This window comes from Myotis myotis, unplaced genomic scaffold (genome assembly GCF_014108235.1).
Source record: "Myotis myotis isolate mMyoMyo1 unplaced genomic scaffold, mMyoMyo1.p scaffold_m19_p_8, whole genome shotgun sequence".
Taxonomy (NCBI): Eukaryota; Metazoa; Chordata; class Mammalia; order Chiroptera; family Vespertilionidae; genus Myotis; species Myotis myotis.
The window spans coordinates 47,558,520-47,579,576 of record NW_023416390.1 but is presented as its reverse complement, the minus strand read 5'-3'; the positions used below and the strand labels follow the sequence as shown (position 1 = coordinate 47,579,576).

General features: G+C 41.3%; 1 protein-coding gene across 12 annotated transcripts in view; it reads left to right on the top strand.

Moving 5' to 3' along the window:
- The window catches only part of UBR3 (ubiquitin protein ligase E3 component n-recognin 3), a 188,863-nt gene that overhangs the window by 40,429 nt on the left and 127,377 nt on the right, over positions 1-21,057 (top strand). For all 12 annotated transcript variants that reach the window (XM_036319910.1, XM_036319916.1, XM_036319918.1 and 9 more), the window contains exons 6-7: positions 14,170-14,236; positions 20,875-21,005. In XM_036319910.1, coding sequence (XP_036175803.1) covers positions 14,170-14,236; positions 20,875-21,005 — 198 coding nt within the window. The remainder of the gene's footprint in view (positions 1-14,169; positions 14,237-20,874; positions 21,006-21,057) is intronic.

Below are 21,057 nucleotides of genomic sequence, written 5' to 3'. Positions count from 1 at the left end.
TTTAAATTCTTAATTTTGTAGACAAGGACACTGATACTCAGAATGGAATAACTTAGCCACGATCATATAATCACTTAGTGACAGAACAAGTACTACTACAACTAGATTTTTATTTGTTTATAATTAATTTCTCTTTTAATAGTTTAGAAGTGGGAGATAGAGATAGAGATTTGTCCTAGGAAGGTATCCAAAATTTATCCAAATTGCTGTTATAAGTACAATGAAATTGTCTTAAGAAATTTAGTGAAGTCCAGAGTAACTTATTAAAAGAATATGAAATGTAACTGCTTTTCTCATCACATAACTAAGTTACACCGAATATGTCAAGGATTATTAAAAAAAAAGCAATGTACAGGGAAATAGACTGTCAATTTGAAATTTCAATTTTTTTAGTGCTTATTAATATAATAAATATTTCTAGTAAGTCCTTTATAACACTACTGTTGTGGTGAGGTGGAATGGCTTCTCAAAAGGCAAGATCTGAGAATGCGTAGTTGAATATGAATGGGTGCATGTGCACTTCCTTGACTAAAGCCAGGCAGATAGGAAAGGAGTTTCTACTTGTATCTATTGCCAGTAGAAACTTTAGGAAACTATTACATAATGAAATGGTTTACTGATATTACAGAGCACTTTATTACAATAATCTAAATATCTTGATATAATCTTGAAAAATCTATAATTTCATGTTTGTATTTATATGGTTGATTAAAATCTTCATATTATTTTAGCATACCTAGCATTATGCATCCAACAGCCTTGCTAACAATTCTACTTTATTTACATGAATTGGATTTGATTTCTGGGCACGTGAAAAGCTGATCTTCAACACAGATATTTCTCCAGTGTCTAGGAAAGAAGTAACATTTGCTTTTGTCTTGGCCTAAGCTCTCCAGATTAGCTTTTAAATCGCCAGTGGAGACTTTAATAGTACATAATTGCATCATAACAATGCCATATTTTATGATAGAATGCTAAAAGGAGATCCTTTTGTGTGCATGGGTAAAGGAGGCTTTTAAATCTCTTCTGGAAGTAATTCCTAGGGGAATATCAGAGGATTTGAAATGTGAATTTTGTTCATCACCATTACTTCTCATCTGTCCTTCTTTAGATCTTTTCGTCTCTCCTCATTCCTCTTAGATTCTTTAACTTCTGTGATATATATAATCATTTGCTCCTTAATTATGATTATGGCTCAGTGTGAATATCATAGTAAATATTTTTTGATGGTGATAACTTTAGAATACTTCATTTCAACAGCTATCCTCGTAATGCAGTATTTTTGTGATAGCTGAGATTTACTTTTAGAGCATGTAATGTATATTTAATTTATACATATATTTAAAAGTAGTTTATTCCCTAAATCACATTTGATCCCTAAATCACATTTTATAATCAAACTTCTAGTATATTTCAGAATACTTTTTATAGTTTCTTATGTTTTCTAATTGAGCTAAAAATAGGTCATTTGGACATTTGAAAGCTTAAGAATTTGAGGTAGAGTTGTTTAGTTGGAGGTAGATTGAGGAACATTTACTTTAGTTTTTCTTTAAGAGATACTTGAGCTTTAGAGTTAGGCAGACCTGAGCTTAATCTTGTCTTATAATATCACTATGCTTTTGCCAGGTTATTTAACTTCTGAACATCAATCTCCTCATGAAGAAAATGATGGTAATTCTCATGTTAGGATTAAATGGAATAACATATGTAAAGTACCTATCATGGACAACACAAATTAGGAACTTGATAAATGCTTTCTACCTAGTCCTTTATGTGTAGAAGGGGTTCAAGTATTAGAATTTTTGAACTCTTATGGGTCATAGTGTAGGTATTTCTGCTTATCTTTTCAGAGGAATTGGTTTACTAAAGCATGGTTTAAAAGTAATGAAGTTTATATTTAAAAATTAAATTAAAAATTAGATAATGCACAAATGAATACAAGGTAGTTGCTTTGCTAGACAATTCAGATAAAATAAAAATCCCCTCTGGATTACAGTTAATAGTTTGGCTGTCCTTGACAGACCATTTTCTATGTAGTTAAGTAACTGTGTGCTTACAGAAATGGATTGTGTGTGTGTGTGTGTGTATGTGTGTGTGTGTGAATAAATAAAAAAGGTTACACTATTTTGTGTCCTGTTATTTCCTCCATAATGTATTGTGTTAATCCCTCTTTGCCAATACTCTTTATTACTGCTATATAGTATTGTGCAGTGTATCCAATCATTTTCTTTTTTTTTTTTAATATTTTTTATTGATTTTATACAGAGAGGTGCTGGGAGCCGGTCCATCCTTGCTGTTTCAAGGGACCTGGCATATATGGCATACTGTTCTTAATATGTTTGCTCACCTTCTTGGCACTATGTGTTTTAACCAAGGTCTCCTCTCTGAGAAAGGTTGTTTCCCCAGGTAGGGATTTTCCCCTGAAGTTAGGGAGGGAATAAAACCTCTCAACTAAGTGCCAGGCGGGTAATTAATCACTTTAACTACGAACAATCATGTTTAAGCTACTTAATCTTTACTCCCTGGAATGGAGATAAGAAACGCCCTAACCTTTGGAATAGAGATTGATAGGATTAGAATCAACTGGTATAAATACAGTTGTAACAAGACAGCAAGATACAGAACTTAGAACACAGAAGTTAGAACACAGAACTTAGAATACGGAACCAGAAGAAGACAGAACCAGGAGGCACAGAACCTACACAGAACGTTCTCTAGAGACAGAAGAACTTTGCTGGAGAGAACATGGCAAAAGATCCAGGACAGAAACTGGCCTCAGAACCTAGAGACAGAACCTAGCGAGAGAACATGGCAAAAGATCCTGGACTGAACCTGACTACAGAAATTGGCAAGAGAACCTGACTAGAACCTGGTGACTGAACCTGGCTGGAGAACCTAGCGAGGGAACATGGCTACTGAACCTGCCTGGAGAACATAGCAAGAGAACATGGACACAGAACCTGGCTGGAGATCCTGGAGAACCTGGCTGGAGAACCTAGCAAGACAACTGGACACAGAACCTGGCTGGAGATCCTGAACCAGAACTTCGCTGGAGATCCTGATCAGAACTTGGCTAGAGATCCTGGTTAGGCTGCTGATCAACTGAACACTGTCTCCGTGTCATTCCTTCTTCGCCGACTCCGTCCACACCTTTGGGGACCCCTGGACCCGCTGGGGTTGGACCCCGGCATATGGCGCCCGAACAGGGACCCCTAGGTAAGCACCCCACTCTCGGGATGGATAGGACTCCACCGTAGGAGAGGGTGGATAGTCTTCGCCGACTCTGTCCACACCTTTGGGAACCCCTGGAACAGGATTCCCCTAGGTAAGGCCCCCCCCCATTGAAAACCCCCACACTCGGGACGGATAGGACTCCACCAGGGTGCTACAGACCCCCCTATAGAGGATAAGTAGGGTAAGAAGGTGGATAGTACAGAACTTAGATTGAGAAGATGTGCCATACTGAGTCCAAAGAAAGAAGACTCTGTATTGATTCTTAGATTGAGAAGATGTGCCATACTGAGTCCAAAGAAAGAAGACTCTGTATTGATCTTTAGATTAAGAGGATGTGCCATACTGAGTCTAAAGAAATGACTCTGTATTGATCTTTTAACACATATGCTTGCTAGCAGAGGAATTAAGGTTACTCCCAGTCAGACAGAACGTTTTATACAAGAAGTATGTCCATGCTTTTCTGAGGAAGGAAAGGTAGATGTAAAGGCATGGGAGGAGGTAGGCCCAAGGAGCCTTATCCTTAACCCCACTGCAGCCTTTCCACCCGGTAAAGTGCAGGATTGGCAAGCTCTCCCTGGGGTGATAGATCAGGACTCAGGTAATAGCGGAAAGCGCCAATCCTACTCTTAAAATGGATACAAGAGAGCATTTCGGGGTTTTCTTTTTAATGCCCGCTTTTAAAAAATAAAAAAGGGGGAATTTGCCGGGAGCCGGTCCATCCTTGCTGTTTCAAGGGACCTGGCATATATGGCATACTGTTCTTAATATGTTTGCTCACCTTCTTGGCACTATGTGTTTTAACCAAGGTCTCCTCTCTGAGAAAGGTTGTTTCCCCAGGTAGGGATTTTCCCCTGAAGTTAGGGAGGGAATAAAACCTCTCAACTAAGTGCCAGGCGGGTAATTAATCACTTTAACTACGAACAATCATGTTTAAGCTACTTAATCTTTACTCCCTGGAATGGAGATAAGAAACGCCCTAACCTTTGGAATAGAGATTGATAGGATTAGAATCAACTGGTATAAATACAGTTGTAACAAGACAGCAAGATACAGAACTTAGAACACAGAACTTAGAACTCAGAACTTAGAATACAGAGCTTAGAACACAGAACTCAGAAGACAGAATGAAGAAGACAGAACCTACACAGAACTAGAGACAGAAGAACTTCGCTGGAGAGAACATGGCAAAAGATCCTGGACTGAACCTGACTACAGAAATGGGCAAGAGAACCTGACTAGAACCTGGTGACTGAACCTGGCTGGAGAACCTGGACTGAACCTGGCTGGAGAACCTAGCAAGAGAACATGGACACAGGACCTGGCTGGAGATCTGAAGCAGAACCTCTCTGGAGATCCAGACCAGAGCTTGGCTGGAGATCCTGGCTGGAGATCCTGGCTAGGCTGCTGATCAACTGAACGCTGCCTCCATGTCATTCCTTCTTTGCCGACTCCGTCCACACCTTTGGGGACCCCTGGACCCGCTGGGGTTGGACCCCGGCATATGGCGCCCGAACAGGGACCCCTAGGTAAGCACCCCACTCTCGGGATGGATAGGACTCCACCGTAGGAGAGGGTGGATAGTCTTCGCCGACTCTGTCCACACCTTTGGGAACCCCTGGAACAGGATTCCCCTAGGTAAGGCCCCCCCCCATTGAGAACCCCCACACTCGGGACGGATAGGACTCCACCAGGGTGCTACAGACCCCCCTATAGAGGATAAGTAGGGTAAGAAGGTGGATAGTACAGAACTTAGATTGAGAAGATGTGCCATACTGAGTCCAAAGAAAGAAGACTCTGTATTGATTCTTAGATTGAGAAGATGTGCCATACTGAGTCCAAAGAAAGAAGACTCTGTATTGATCTTTAGATTAAGAGGATGTGCCATACTGAGTCTAAAGAAATGACTCTGTATTGATCTTTTAACACATATGCTTGCTAGCAGAGGAATTAAGGTTACTCCCAGTCAGACAGAACGTTTTATACAAGAAGTATGTCCATGCTTTTCTGAGGAAGGAAAGGTAGATGTAAAGGCATGGGAGGAGGTAGGCCCAAGGAGCCTTATCCTTAACCCCACTGCAGCCTTTCCACCCGGTAAAGTGCAGGATTGGCAAGCTCTCCCTGGGGTGATAGATCAGGACTCAGGTAATAGCGGAAAGCGCCAATCCTACTCTTAAAATGGATACAAGAGAGCATTTCGGGGTTTTCTTTTTAATGCCCGCTTTTAAAAAATAAAAAAGGGGGAATTTGCCGGGAGCCGGTCCATCCTTGCTGTTTCAAGGGACCTGGCATATATGGCATACTGTTCTTAATATGTTTGCTCACCTTCTTGGCACTATGTGTTTTAACCAAGGTCTCCTCTCTGAGAAAGGTTGTTTCCCCAGGTAGGGATTTTCCCCTGAAGTTAGGGAGGGAATAAAACCTCTCAACTAAGTGCCAGGCGGGTAATTAATCACTTTAACTACGAACAATCATGTTTAAGCTACTTAATCTTTACTCCCTGGAATGGAGATAAGAAACGCCCTAACCTTTGGAATAGAGATTGATAGGATTAGAATCAACTGGTATAAATACAGTTGTAACAAGACAGCAAGATACAGAACTTAGAACACAGAAGTTAGAACACAGAACTTAGAATACGGAACCAGAAGAAGACAGAACCAGGAGGCACAGAACCTACACAGAACGTTCTCTAGAGACAGAAGAACTTCGCTGGAGAGAACATGGCAAAAGATCCAGGACAGAAACTGGCCTCAGAACCTAGAGACAGAACCTAGCGAGAGAACATGGCAAAAGATCCTGGACTGAACCTGACTACAGAAATTGGCAAGAGAACCTGACTAGAACCTGGTGACTGAACCTGGCTGGAGAACCTAGCGAGGGAACATGGCTACTGAACCTGCCTGGAGAACATAGCAAGAGAACATGGACACAGAACCTGGCTGGAGATCCTGGAGAACCTGGCTGGAGAACCTAGCAAGACAACTGGACACAGAACCTGGCTGGAGATCCTGAACCAGAACTTCGCTGGAGATCCTGATCAGAACTTGGCTAGAGATCCTGGTTAGGCTGCTGATCAACTGAACACTGTCTCCGTGTCATTCCTTCTTCGCCGACTCCGTCCACACCTTTGGGGACCCCTGGACCCGCTGGGGTTGGACCCCGGCAGAGAGGAAGGGAGAGAGATAGAGAGTTAGAAACATCGATGGAAGAGAAACATCGATCAGCCGCCTCCTGCACATCTCCTACTGGGGATGTGCCCGCAACCCAGGTACATGCCCTTGACCGGAATCGAACCTGGGACCTTTCAGTCCGCAGGCCGACGCTCTATCCACTGAGCCAAACCGGTTTCGGCCAATCATTTTCTTAATTTTCAGTTTTTTTATTTGAAGATAATGCTTACATTTATTTTTGTGCAGATGTGCATATAGTTTTCTAAGTTATGGAATTGCTAGGCTACAGGGTATGTATATTTGGAATTTTTATGGATTGTATTTCTTTCTGATTATAAAAGTCACATAAAAATATTTGAAGTGAGAAGTATGGAAAAGTATAGAGATAAGATCACTACCCAGGGCAATCTTAGAAGAGTTTTAGCGATAAAGTCAGGCAATTTTCTGTTTTAAGATTGTGATCATAATTTTTATACAAAAACATTCATTTGTTTTATTGATTTATATACTACAAAGTCTTTGCTTTCTGACTTTTATATCTTGAGTTAGAAATAGAAGAATCTTGTAATATAACAAAGCAAAAGTGAGAATTAGGAGGAGATAATTTGAAGGTTATAAACATTAAAAATGTTAAAGCTAAAAGTGACCTTAAAGTCTATCTTGCTTAACCTATTTATGGATGAGGAAGCTGAATTCCATAGAATTAACTGATTTACTCAGGCTAATGAATTCTTGTTAGTGATGGAGTTGTAATAGATAGCACAGTAGCCCATTATCTTATGCATATTATTGCAATTAGGATCGGAAATCTGAACTAGTATTTAAAATATTAGTGTGACTCAGTTGGTTGGGCGTTGTTCTGTGCACCAGGAAGTTGCTGGTTCAATTCCTCGTCAAGGGCATGTGCTGGGCTTGTGGGCTTGATCCCCTGTTGGGGAGCATGCAGGAGGCACCTGATTGATGTGCTCTCACACTGGTGTTTCTTTCTTTTCTTTTTTTTTTTTTAAATTAAATCTTTATTGTTCGATTATTACAGTTGTTCCTCTTTTTCCCCCCATAGCTCCCCTCCAACGTTTCCCACCCCACCCTCCGCCCTCACCCCCCGCCCCAACTGTCCTCATCCATAGGTGCACCATTTTTGTTCAGTCTCTTCCCGCACCCGCCACACCCCTTTCCCCCCCCAAGAGTAGTCAGTCCACTCCCTTTCTATGCCCCTGATTCTATTATAATCACCAGTTCATTCTGTTCATCAGATTATTTATTCACTTGATTTTTAGATTCACTTGTTGATAGATGTGTATTTGTTGTTCGTAATTTGTATCTTTACCTTTTTCTTCTTCTTCCTCTTCTTAAAGGATACCTTTCAGCATTTCATATAATACTGGTTTAGTGGTGATGAACTCCTTTAGCTTTTTCTTATCTGTGAAGCTCTTTATCTGACCTTCAATTCTGAATGATAGCTTTGCTGGATAAAGTAATCTTGGTTGTAGGTCCTTGGCATTCATCACTTTGAATATTTCTTGCCACTCCCTTCTGGCCTGCAAAGTTTCTGTTGAGAAATCAGCTGACAGTCGTATGGGTATTCCCTTGTAGGTAACTGAGTTTCTTTCTCTTGCTGCTTTTAAGATTCTCTCTTTGTCTTTTGCTCTTGGCATTTTAATTATGATGTGTCTTGGTGTGGTTCTCTTTGGATTCCTTTTGTTTGGGGTTCTCTGCACTTCCTGGACCTGTAAGTCTATTTCTTTCACCAGGTGGGGGAAGTTTTCTGTCATTATTTCTTCAAATAGGTTTTCAATATCTTGCTCTCTCTCATCTTCTGGCACCCCTAAAATTCTGATGTTGGTACGCTTGAAGCTGTCCCAGAGGCTCCTTACACTATCTTCGTATTTTCGGATTCTTTTTTCATTTTGCTTTTCTGGTTGGGTGTTTTTTGCTTCTTCGCATTTCAAATCTTTGCCTTGATTCTTGCGCTCCTCTGGTCTGCTGTTGGGAGTCTGTATAGTATTCGTTATTTCAGTCCGTGTATGCTTAATTTCTAGTTGGTTCTTTATCATAACATTGAGGGTCTCATTAGATTTCTTGAGGATCTCACTACATTTATCGACTGCTTCTAGATAGTTCTTAAGAGACCTTAAAAGTGTGGTTCTAAACTCAATATCCTCCATTGACAGTTTTGTCCTGTTTCTTTGTCTCCGCATTTTTTATGCTTTCTTGGTGCACCCCCTAGTAGTCTTTGTGCGCAGTCTTGTTGTAGTTAAGCCTTGATTGTTGTCCGCAATACCGGGGGTGATTTGACCTCCAGGCTAACTGGCTATGAAAGTCCACTGTGTCTGCAGTGGGAGAGCTTCTGTGCTGGATCTCTAGCGCGGTGCTAATCTAGCCTTTGCCTGAGGCTATCCGGCAAATGGCTCTGTGCAGGGCTTGGGCGGGGCGGGTCCCCGGGGATCTACAGGGCGGGCCGGAGCGAGCAGTTATGGCTGCTCTCAGTTCCGTCCCTAGGGGCTCTGCCTCACAGAGTCCCAGCAACCGCTGCAAACCTCGGAGAGAAAGCTGCCTTCGAGTTCCGACCAAAGCCAGACAGTCCCGCTTCTCCTGTTTGAGTCTGGGTCCCTAGAGACTCGCCCGGATCTGGAGCTCAGAGTCTGAAACTCCCTCCCGATTGAAAACAACAGCCGCGCCCTCCGCCTCCAGCCCGCTCCACGTGCACTCCGCACCTTACTATTTCACTTCAGCACTGTGCCTCCTCTGAGTCTGGGTATGATATTCTCTTTCCTCCTAGTTGTAGAATTTCCACTCAGCCAGCCTTCCTGTGGTTCTGGATGATGTCTGTTCCGTCTTTTAGTTGTTTTTTGAAGTGGTTGTTCGAGGCAGCAATCTCCGGCATTAACCTATGCCGCCATCTTGGTTCTCGAGTCAGGAATCTCCAAATAGGTTTTCAGTATCTTGCTCTCTCTCTTCTTCTGGCACCCCTATAATTCGGATGTTGGTACGCTTGAAACTGTCCCAGAGGCTCCTTACACTATCTTCATATTTTTGGATTCTTTTTTCATTTTGCTTTTCCGGTTGGGTGTATTTTGCTTCTTCGTATTTCAAATCTTTGACTTGATTCTTGGATCCTCTAGTCTGCTGTTGGGAGTCTGTATAATATTCTTTATTTCAGTCAGTTTATGCTTAATTTCTAGTTGGTCCTTTAGCACAACCTCAAGAGTCTCACTAGATTTCTTGAGGGTCTCATTAAGTTTATTGCCGGTTTCTAGAAAATTCTTGAAAAACCTTAAAAGTGTGGTTTTGAACTCTATATCCAGTCGTTTGCTTTTCCTCCATTTCTGTCATTTGTGCCCTGTTTCTTTGTCTCCGCATTTTTTTATGCTTCGCTGTGTCGATAGAGTGGCTTTCTGTGCTAGGTGTCCTATAGGGCCCAGTGGCTCAGCCTCCCCAATTACCTGAGGTAGACACTCTTGGTGCACCCCTTTGTGGGCTGTGTGCACAGTCTTGTTGCAGTTGAGCCTTGATTGTTGTAGGTAACACTGGGAGGGATTGACCTCCTAGCCAGTTGGCTGTGAGAATCAGCTGTGTCTGCAGTGGGAGAACTTCTGTGCTGGAGACACTCTTCTGGGGCAAGACTTGCTTCAATGGGGTTTTGGTGCTCACTGAGTCTGCCCCCTGAGTGTGTCCTTTATGGATCCAAGGAGCTGCAATCTGGATAGTCCCACTCTGACCACTGGGCACACTGGCTCCTGGATCTCTAAGGAGGTGCTAATCTAGCCTCTGCCTGAGGCTATCCAGCAGGAGCCAGCTGTGAAGCAATGCAAATTGCCCTGGGGCCTTGGGGCAGCTGCAGTTTGTTAGGTAATTATCAGATTGCAAAGGGCCAGGCCTTTCATATGCAAAAGCCTCCATGCATGGCTTGGGCGGGGCGGGGTCCCAGGGGATCAACAGGGCGGAGCGAGCAGTTATGCCTGCTCTCAATCCTATCCTCAGAGGCCCTGCTTCTCAGTGTCCTGGCAATCGCTGCAAGCACCCCCGAGAGAAAGCTGCCCTCGATTTCCAACCGATGCCGGACAGTCCAGTTTCTCCCGTATGAGTCTGGGTCCCCAGAGACTCGCCCAGAACTGGAGCTCAGAGCTTGAGACTCCCTCCCGATTGAAAAAGACTACGGTGTCCTCAGCCCCCAGCCCTCTCTGCGTGCGCCTCTGTACCTCTGTATTTTATTTCCGTACCGCACCTCCTCGGAGTCTCGGTATGCTTTTCTCTTTCCTTCTAGTTGTAGAGTTTCCACTCAGCCAGTCTTCCTATGGTTTGGGATGATGTCCATTCTGTCTTTTAGTTGTATTTTTGAAGTGGTTGTGCGAAGCAGCAATCTCCGGTGTTTACCTATGCCGCCATCTTGGTTTCCTGGTGTTTCTATCTCTTTCTCCCTCACCTTTTCTCTCTCTAAAAATTAATAGACTATTAAAAAATTAACTTAGAGCTATAATCCATATTCATTATTGAGTAAAGAGAAAATAGACATTAACAAAAATATAATAAAATTACCTATTATTCTTATCATTTTGAGGTGTCTTACTATAAACATCTGTATTCTAACATTTTTATACTGGGGTTGGCAAAGCAGGCTTACAGTTGTGAGTACACAAAACAGTTTATTCTTATTATTTAATAATTATTGCATTATTTTCCTACCAACAACTGTGAACTCACTTTTAACCCACCCCATATATAGTATATTTTAAGGGTTTCATGCTGTATGTGCTATTCAGTATTCTGCCTTTTTCACTAATGGTCTTTTTGAACATCTGTAACAAGGAGTATGCTTTAACAGATTTTATTTGTGTACCTGAGGCCTGGTGCATGAAATTCGTGCATGTGTGGGGTCCCTAGGCCTGGCTGGTGATCAGGGCCTATTGGGGTTTTCTGGCTGCCAGCCGGGGCCTTCTTTCCAGCTGCCAGCTGCTGGCCAGAGCCTGCCGGATGGGGGGAGGGACCATGGGAGGTTGGCTGGCCACGAGAGGTTGGCTGTGGGAGCACACTGACCACCAGGGCACAGCTCTTGCATTGAGCATCTGCCATCTGGTGGTCAGTGCGCATCATAGTGACCAGTAGTTTCAGTCATTCCGGTGTTCTGGCTGCTTAGGCTTTTATATAGATAGATCATATATATATACACACATATATATATATATATTACCAATACTGAAATGGTTTTACATTCCATATGCTATTCTACATATGAGATCTTTTTATCATTTTTAATAGTTTTTGAACATCTCTCTGTTCACAGTGAATTTAGAACTCTAGCATTGTTTTTCTTCAAAGGGTACAAAAGTGTGCTATAATTTATTTACTGTGTACCCTGTTGTTGGAAGCCAAAGATTCTTGTTTTTTCCCTGTTATAAATAAAATGTGATGAATATTTATACATATAGTTCCTATTTGCTTGTTCCTATTTCTCTAGGATAAATTTCCAGAACTGGAATTTCTGTTCCAATGATAAATACACTTTAAAGATTTATGACATGTATATTGCCATTCAGGAAAATTGTACTGTTGTATAATGTTACCAACAGTGTATAAGAGTACCCATTTTCCTGCCAGTTTAGATGGAGATAATCTCCTTTCCTTGCTTTGGCTGATATATATTATGATGTCCAGACCACCTCACTGGTCTATGTTTATGGACTTTTGTTATTGCACCTTTGCTTATGCTGTCTTATCTTTTTGGAATGATGTTCCCCTCCTTTGCCTGACTAATTTTACTTGTCTTTTAGACTATAAGACTGGGAAATTTATAAAACTTTGTATTTCTAAGACCACTGGTTGATCAAGGATATTCTTTTCATAGGAAGTTTATATTTGAAATAATGAAGCCACCCAGCAGCGTGGCTCAGTGGTTGAGTGTTAACCTATGAACCAGGAGGTCATGGTTCAATTCCCGGGCAGGGCACATGCCCGGGTTGCAAGCTTGATGCCCAGTAGGGAGCGTGCAGGAAGCAGCTGATCAATGATTCTCTCTCATCATTGATGTTTCTATCTCTCTCCCTCTCCCTTCCTCTCTGAAATCAATAAAAATATATTTTAAAAAAAGAGAAATAATTAAGCAATCCTAACCTGGGATATAACATAGATTTTCCAAATTTGTCTTTTTTCTCAGGGCTGGGAGAACAGTTTCAGAATGGCTATTAGCTAAAATCTCAAACTTTGGAATCCCCTGGGTCCTGTGGCATGATTTAACATTCTTTTTTTTTAAGATTTAAAAAAGTGATTTTTAGAGAGAGAGAGAGAAAAGGAGAGGGAGAGAGAAATATTGATGTGAGAGTGAAACACTGATCAGTTGCCTCCTGCACGTCCCCCACTGGGGATTAAGCCCATAACTCGAGCATGTGCCCTGACTGGGAATCGAACCAGCAACCATTGGGTGCACAGAATGACACCCAACCAACTGAGCCACACTGGCCAGGGCTGATTTTACATTCTTGTGTCTGTTTTCTGTCTTTTAAGGCTCCAAGTTTTATTCTGGTTGAGTTTCTCCAATGGCAAGGGTGAGGGTAGCAGAGGAGGAGTAGTAGTTCGTCAGTCCTGCTGCCTGGTAGATTACTATGGAGGCCTTGGCAAGGGTGGGGATTAATAGGGAGGGCATATTGAAGTGCTCAGTAAATGTGGAATGTAGCTCTGGAAAACCCCAGACTGGCCCTGAGGACTGATGCTGGACTTGATAGAAACCAGAAATTAAGACTATGGTGTGTAGGCCAAGGAAGCTATAATAGTAGATAGAACAGCAGTATGAATCCGAGACTACTTTTCTGCTTTCAAGATTTGATGGGCTCTACTTGAGAAATCTGGGAATTTGTATTACATTCTAACATGCCACCAACTCCATTGTTAGCAGACTATATGCCAAAATGCTACCATACATGTCCTTATAATACCAGTTGACTCATATATGTTTGGAAAATAGGAAAATGATAGTATAAAATAGAAGTTTTGAATTCATATGCAATTTCCTAGTTTAGGAAAGCTGGGAAAATGGAGTGGAATCATAACATTTAGCTGGATGGGAAGAACTCCTGAATTCAGCTATAAAGAAAGCAAGAGCCTTTTCAGCAACATGTAAAGAAAATTAGAAATGTGCGCCTATGCCCAGGGCTCCTTCCCTAGATGCACACCTCTAGCCACACCTTGGTTTCACCATCCGCAGGCTGCTTCCTCTGTTCCTCCTCCCTTTGTGTTGTCTCAGCTCCCTAGCTTCCCACTCTGTTGCTGTGGTGCAGTGTACCATCCCCTTGAGACTGCCTCAGACCACTCCAAGATGTTTTCCTGGGCATCCAAATGATTTCCCCAGGTGCAGATTATGACTTTTCTTTGTCTTAGACTCTTCAAAGCATTTTTCTTTATTGATTGTTTTAGCCCTCTGCTCCTTCTCTCCTTTCTTCCTATGCCAGTCTGCTCGACTCCCCCTTCAGCTTCTTTGTTCGTATGAAATGATGTTTATAAAGTCAGGAAAATTTTTATTTTGGCAATTTGCGTTAGAAGAACAGATTAAGTTTAAGAGCTCTTATATTTTAATACTAAGGATTTTCATTATATAATTTAATCAAAATTAGCATTAAAAGATACTACAGCAAATACAGAAAAGTAAAATGTGTTGATTAATAATATCTAAGCATGAATATATTATATTTAATCATTTATAAACATACATATATTTATGTAAAAAATATAAATTCATGAATAGCATTATTATAATGCTAATTCTGTTTTCCTCCAGGAGGATCAGGATGGAAGTCAAGGTCTTGGCAAGAGAAAAAGGGTCAAACTAAGCAGTAGCACCAAAGGTATTTATATTTTATTTTTAACTTGTATAAAAAGTTTCTAAATGCTTAATCTCTAGGAACACTTGATTGGCTATTCGTATTGACATCCGAGGTGTGTTTGAAAAGAGAATTATGTTATTATATTTGTCGAATAATGGAGAAACTGTCTTTAGGGGGTGATTGTGGGGGACCTCAAAAGCAAGTAAAACCCTTACTATTGGGATTTTGTTATATGTTTTTTAAAATAAATGTTCATTATCTTTTTTGAGCCAGAAAAATATAAGTCGTTTCATTAATTGTTTGATTTGGAGCCAGTGTTTTAGGTGTACAGTTTTAGTTTGGATTACATCTTTTTATAATTTGGTGTATGCATTCTAAAGTGAAAATGACAAATAAGGTAGAGATGGTGAAAGAGAGAATGTGAATAAATGAATGTGCCCTGATTGTGCCGGGGGCCGGTCCATGCTTGCTGTTTCAAGGGACCTGGCATATATGGCATGCTGTTCTTAATATGTTTGCTCACCTTCTTGGCACTATGTGTTTTAACCGAGGTCTCTGAGAAAGGTTGTTTCCCCAGGTAGGAATTTTCCCCTGAAGTTAGGGAGGGAATAAAACCTCTTAACTAGTGCCAGGTGGGTAATTAATCACCTTAACTACGAACAATCATGCTTAAGCTACATAATCTTTACTCCCTGGAATGGAGATAAGAAACGCCCTAACCTTTGTAATAGAGATTGATAGGATTGAATCAACTGGTATAAATACAGATGTAATAAGACAGCAAGACTCAGAACTTAGAATACGGAACCAAGAGAGACAGAACCTAGGCACAGAACCTACACAGAACGTTCTCTAGAGACAGAAGAACTTCGCTGGAGAGAACATGGCAAAAGTTCCTGGACAGAAACTGGCCTCAGAACCTAGAGACAGAACCTAGCGAGAGAACATGGCAAAAGATCCTGGACTGACCTGACTACAGAAATTGGCAAGAGAACCTGACTAGAACCTGGTGACTGAACCTGGCTGGAGAACCTAGCGAGGGAACATGGACACAGAACCTGGCTGGAGATCCTAAGCAGAACTTCGCTGGAGATCCAGACCAGAACTTGGCTGGAGATCCTGGCTAGAGATCCTGGCTAGGCTGCTGATCAACTGAATGCTGTCTCCGTGTCATTCCGTCTTCGCCGACTCCGTCCACACCTTTGGGGACCCCTGGACCTGCTGGGGTTGGACCCCGGCATATGGCGCCCGAACAGGGACCCCTAGGTAAGCGCCCTGTACTCGGGACGGATAGGACTCCACCGTAGGAAGAGGGTGGGTAGTCTTCGCCGACTCCGTCCACACCTTTGGGAACCCCTGGAACAGGATTCCCTTAGGTAAGCCCCCCCATTGAGAACCCCCACACTCGGGACGGATAGGACTCCACCAGGGTACTGCAGACCCCCCTATAGAGGATAAGTAGGGTAAGAAGGTGGATAGTACAGAACTTAGATTGAGATGTGCCATACTGAGTCCAAAGAAAGAAGACTCTGTATTGATCTTTAGATTAAGAAGATGTGCCATACTGAGTATAAAGAAATAAGACTCTGTATTGATCTCTTAACTCATATGCTTGCTAGCAGAGGAATTAAGGTTACTCCCAGTCAGACAGAACGTTTTATACAAGAAGTATGTCCATGCTTTTCTGAGGAAGGAAAGGTAAATGTAAAGGCATGGGAGGAGGTAGGCCCAAGGAGCCTTATCCTTAACCCCACTGCAGCCTTTCCACCCCGGGAAAGTGCAGGATTGGCAAGCTCTCCCTGGGGTGATAGATCAGGCCTCAGGTAATAGCGGAAAGTGCCAATCCTACTCTTAAAATGGATACAAGAGAGCATTTCGGGGTTTTCTTTTTAATGCCTGCTTGTAAAAAATAAAAAAGGGGGAATTTGCCGGGGGCCGGTCCATGCTTGCTGTTTCAAGGGACCTGGCATATATGGCATGCTGTTCTTAATATGTTTGCTCACCTTCTTGGCACTATGTGTTTTAACCGAGGTCTCTGAGAAAGGTTGTTTCCCCAGGTAGGAATTTTCCCCTGAAGTTAGGGAGGGAATAAAACCTCTTAACTAGTGCCAGGTGGGTAATTAATCACCTTAACTACGAACAATCATGCTTAAGCTACATAATCTTTACTCCCTGGAATGGAGATAAGAAACGCCCTAACCTTTGGAATAGAGATTGATAGGATTGAATCAACTGGTATAAATACAGATGTAATAAGACAGCAAGACTCAGAACTTAGAATACGGAACCAAGAGAGACAGAACCTAGGCACAGAACCTACACAGAACGTTCTCTAGAGACAGAAGAACTTCGCTGGAGAGAACATGGCAAAAGTTCCTGGACAGAAACTGGCCTCAGAACCTAGAGACAGAACCTAGCGAGAGAACATGGCAAAAGATCCTGGACTGAACCTGACTACAGAAATTGGCAAGAGAACCTGACTAGAACCTGGTGACTGAACCTGGCTGGAGAACCTAGCGAGGGAACATGGACACAGAACCTGGCTGGAGATCCTAAGCAGAACTTCGCTGGAGATCCAGACCAGAACTTGGCTGGAGATCCTGGCTAGAGATCCTGGCTAGGCTGCTGATCAACTGAATGCTGTCTCCGTGTCATTCCGTCTTCGCCGACTCCGTCCACACCTTTGGGGACCCCTGGACCTGCTGGGGTTGGACCCCGGCATGATTGGGACTCAAACTAGTGACGTCTTGGTGCGTGGGGTGATGCTCAACTACTGAGCAAAACTGGCTGGGCAATTGAGTACTTGCTTCTAGTTGGCAGCCTGCACTTGGGATTTTTGCCACAGTCAGAAGTTTAACATGTCTGTAGTCTGGGTTAACATGGTCTCCAAGAGTCTCCAGAGGTTAAAATAATATTTTGATGAAAACAAGCTTCTTATTTCTGGTGCTAATTAAGTATATCTTGTGGAATATTTGGAACTGCTTGGAAAGGTGGAGCAAGCGGGTAGTTTTAGTTGAGGTTTGTTTTGTAAGTGTTCTTAGTTACATAGGCTGCTGCATTTAACTTGTGAGCTACTAGCAAAGGGCATGAAATTTGGTCTGCAGTCCAGGATGCAAACATACTCCTACAAACGTGTGTCCCTTCTCCCTGGCTCAGCAGAGAAGCTGTGATCCCTGAAAAAATAGAAACCCATATGGCTACCTGACCCTTTGACTTACTTGAGTTGCCCATGTTTTTACCTGAGTCCTTGAGATACATCTGAGTTGGAGTAGACTCATTACCTGAGCGAGATGTGGTGTGAACACATTGCTCAACAATAAAAGAACTGTGAAATTGGGTAGGGTTAATTGAAAAAACTCTACAAGGTTATCCTGCAAGACAACTTGAACTGTAATGTAGTTATGGCTGTTCCTGCATATTTTGGTGCATGTGATACTGTTTTTTTAAAAATCTTTCATTTAGTTCCAGTTCCTGCTTAAGCACCATCACTGAACTAGTCTGCTCACAGTTGATATTTGCTATATCCTTTTGATGTCCTTATATAGAGATGATGATTCAGAACAGTAGCCCAAGATCATTTGCTCCAACAGAGATTAATAGTCAGAATTAGTTCATTTTTAGGGGGAAAATTGGAGAAAGTGAAAGAGATAGCTAAAATATTAAACATATTTCGTTCATCGTATTTGGTTGAGACATTGCTGTTGACTAAGTATGGCAAAGATTCAGAGTTTAGCAAGAGACAGCCTTAGCCTTCAAGGAGTGGCAGTTGGCTTTAGAAATAGGCTTTCCAGTAGAAATTTTATCCCCCTTTGAATACTTTTATTAGAAAGGGGCATTGTATACATGAAGAGGAACTCTTGAGTCTAGTGCAAGTAAGCATATTTAGCACTCTTTATACTTTGCCTGGTATATTTTTACTAGAAAAAAATGCTTCTGCATACTGTGGTAAGCAATGCATTAGTAATTATTCTTTCTGGTGAAATTAGTATTTCTTTTATGAAGGATAATTTTGAAGAAATAAATTATTGAATTTGTAAAGATTTCCCCTCTTTTTTTAAAAATTAAAAAATTTAGATTTGGACTTTATGTCCTTAATAGTATGTTTTTAGCTTAAAACCATTATTATCATCTAATTAGTTAATTAGTTAATTAATTTAAATTTATTGGGGTGACCTTGGTCAACATGAACGTACATATAGGTTTCAGGTGTGGGTTTCTATGTTACAATATCTGTATATTGCACCGTGTGCCCACCATCCAAAGTCAAATCTTCTCCTGTCACCATATATTAGGACCCCATGCTTCCCCCACCCCCTTCCCTCTGGCAATCACTGCACTGCTGTTTGTGTTCATAAGTTTCATTTTTGTTTCCCACATATAAGTGAAATCATAGAGTTCTTAGCTTTTTCTGACTGACTTACTTCACTTAGCATAATGTTCTCAGGGTCCATCCATGTTGTTGCAAATGGTGCTATTTCATCCTTTCTTATGGCTGAGTAGTATTCCATTGTGTATATGTACCACAGCTTCTTTGTCCAGTCCTCTATGGCAGGACACTTTGGTTGTTTCCATGTCATGGCCACCGTAAATAATGTTACAATGAACATAGAGGTGCATATATCTTTCCGAATACATGATTTTGAGTTTTTCGGGTATATACCCAGAAGAGGGATTGCTGGATCGTATGGTAGCTCTATTCTTAATTTTTTGAGGAATCACCAGACTGCTTTCTATAGTGGTTGTACCATTCCCACCAGCAGCGAATGAAGATTCCCTTTTTCCACAACCTCTCCAACACTTGTTATTGTTTGTCTTGGTGATAATGGCCACTCTAACAGGTGTGAGGTGGTATCTCATTGTAGTTTTGATTTGCATTTTCCTAATTGGCAGTGAGGTTGAACATCTTTTTTTTTTTAAAAATTAAATCTTCATTGTTCAGATTATTACATTTGTTCCTCTTTTTCCCCCCCATAACTCCTCTCCTCCCAGTTCCCACCCCACCCTCTGCCCTCACTCCCCACCCACTGTCCTCATCCATAGGTGCACGATTTTTGTTCAGTCTCTTCCCGCATCCCCCACACCCCTTTCCCCCCCAAGAATAGTCCATTCCCTTTCTATGTCCCTGATTCTGTTATAATCACCAGTTCATTCTGTTCATCAGATTATTTATTCACTTGATTTTTAAATTCACTTGTTGATAGAGGTGTATTTGTTGTTCATGAACATCTTTTCATATATCTGTTGGCTGTTTGTATGCCTTCTTGGGAGAGGTGTATTTTCAGGCCCTCTGTTCACTTAAGAGAAGACAAAACAAAAACACACACACATACATATATATATTGATTTCAGGGAGGAAGATGGGGAAGGGGAAGGGAGAAGGAGAGAGAAACATCAATGATGAGAGAGAATCATTGATTGGCTGCCTCCTACATGCCCCACACTGGGGATTGAGCCTGCAACCCAGGCATGTGCCCTGAACGGGAATCAAACCGTGACCTCCTGGTTCATAGGTTGATGCTCTACCAATGAGCCACGTTGTCCGGGCCCTCTGCCCACTTTTTGATTGGGTTGTTTGTTTGCTTGGTGTTGAATTTTATGAGTTTTTTTTATATATATTGGAAATTAAACCTTTGTCGGAACTACTGTTTGCAAGTATCTCCCATCTGGTTTGCTGCCTCTTTGTTTTGTCAGTTTCTTTTGCTGTGCAGAAGCTTTTTAGTTTGATATACTAGTCGTCCCTTTCATTTATTTTTGCCTTTACTTTCCTTGCCTTTGGAGTTAAGTTCATAAAGTGTTCTCTACTACTAAGGTCCATTAAGTTTTTTTGTTTTTTTTTTATATTTTATTGATTTTTTACAGAGAGGAAGGGAGAGAGATAGAGAGTTAGAAACATCGATGAGAGAGAAACATCGATCAGCTGCCTCCTGCACATCTCCTATTGGGGATGTGCCCGCAACCCAGGTACATGCCCTTGACCGGAATCGAACCTGGGACCTTTCAGTCCACAGGCCGACGCTCTATCCACTGAGCCAAACCAGTTTCGGCGGTCCATTAAGTTTTATACCTATGTTTTCTTCTATGTAACTTATTTTTCAGATCTTATATTTAGGTCTTTGGTCCATTTTGAACTAATTTTTGTACATGGGGACAAACTGTAATCCTGTTTCATTCATTTGCATTTGGTTTTCCAATTTTCCCAGCACTATTTATTGAAGAGATTATCTTTACTCCATTGTATGTTTCTGTCTCCTTTGTTGAAAAGTATCTGTTCATATGCATATGGTTTTATAGCTGGGCTCTCTATTTTGTTCAATTGATAATTATTACTGTTTTAAATTAGGTATCGTGAATATTGTTCTTGTAAGATTAATCTTAGTAGAAATTTTAGGTAAATGGTTTATGTTTAAGGATAAGTAATTATTTTTTAAGTAACTGCTTTATCTTAAAACATAGGGGTTAGTATCTTATTATTTATAAACTGTGGAGATGATAGAAATCTAGCTTGATATTGTAAATATTATCATTGAATTATTGAAAAGGTATCCTTAATGTTTAGATACATTTAGGTGTTTGGGGTTGATGGGTTATTAATTATAGTAAGGTTTAAATGAAATGAGAAACTTATATCATTAGACGATAAAATTTTTTTTTTAACACAGATCAATCCATAATGGATGTTTTGAAACATAAAAGTTTCCTAGAAGAACTATTGTTTTGGACTATAAAATATGAATTCCCTCAGAAGATGGTAACTTTCTTACTCAATATGCTTCCAGATCAAGAGTATAAGGTATATACATTTCCCCCCCCTTCCTTTCTGAACTTTGCTCCCTATTCTTTGC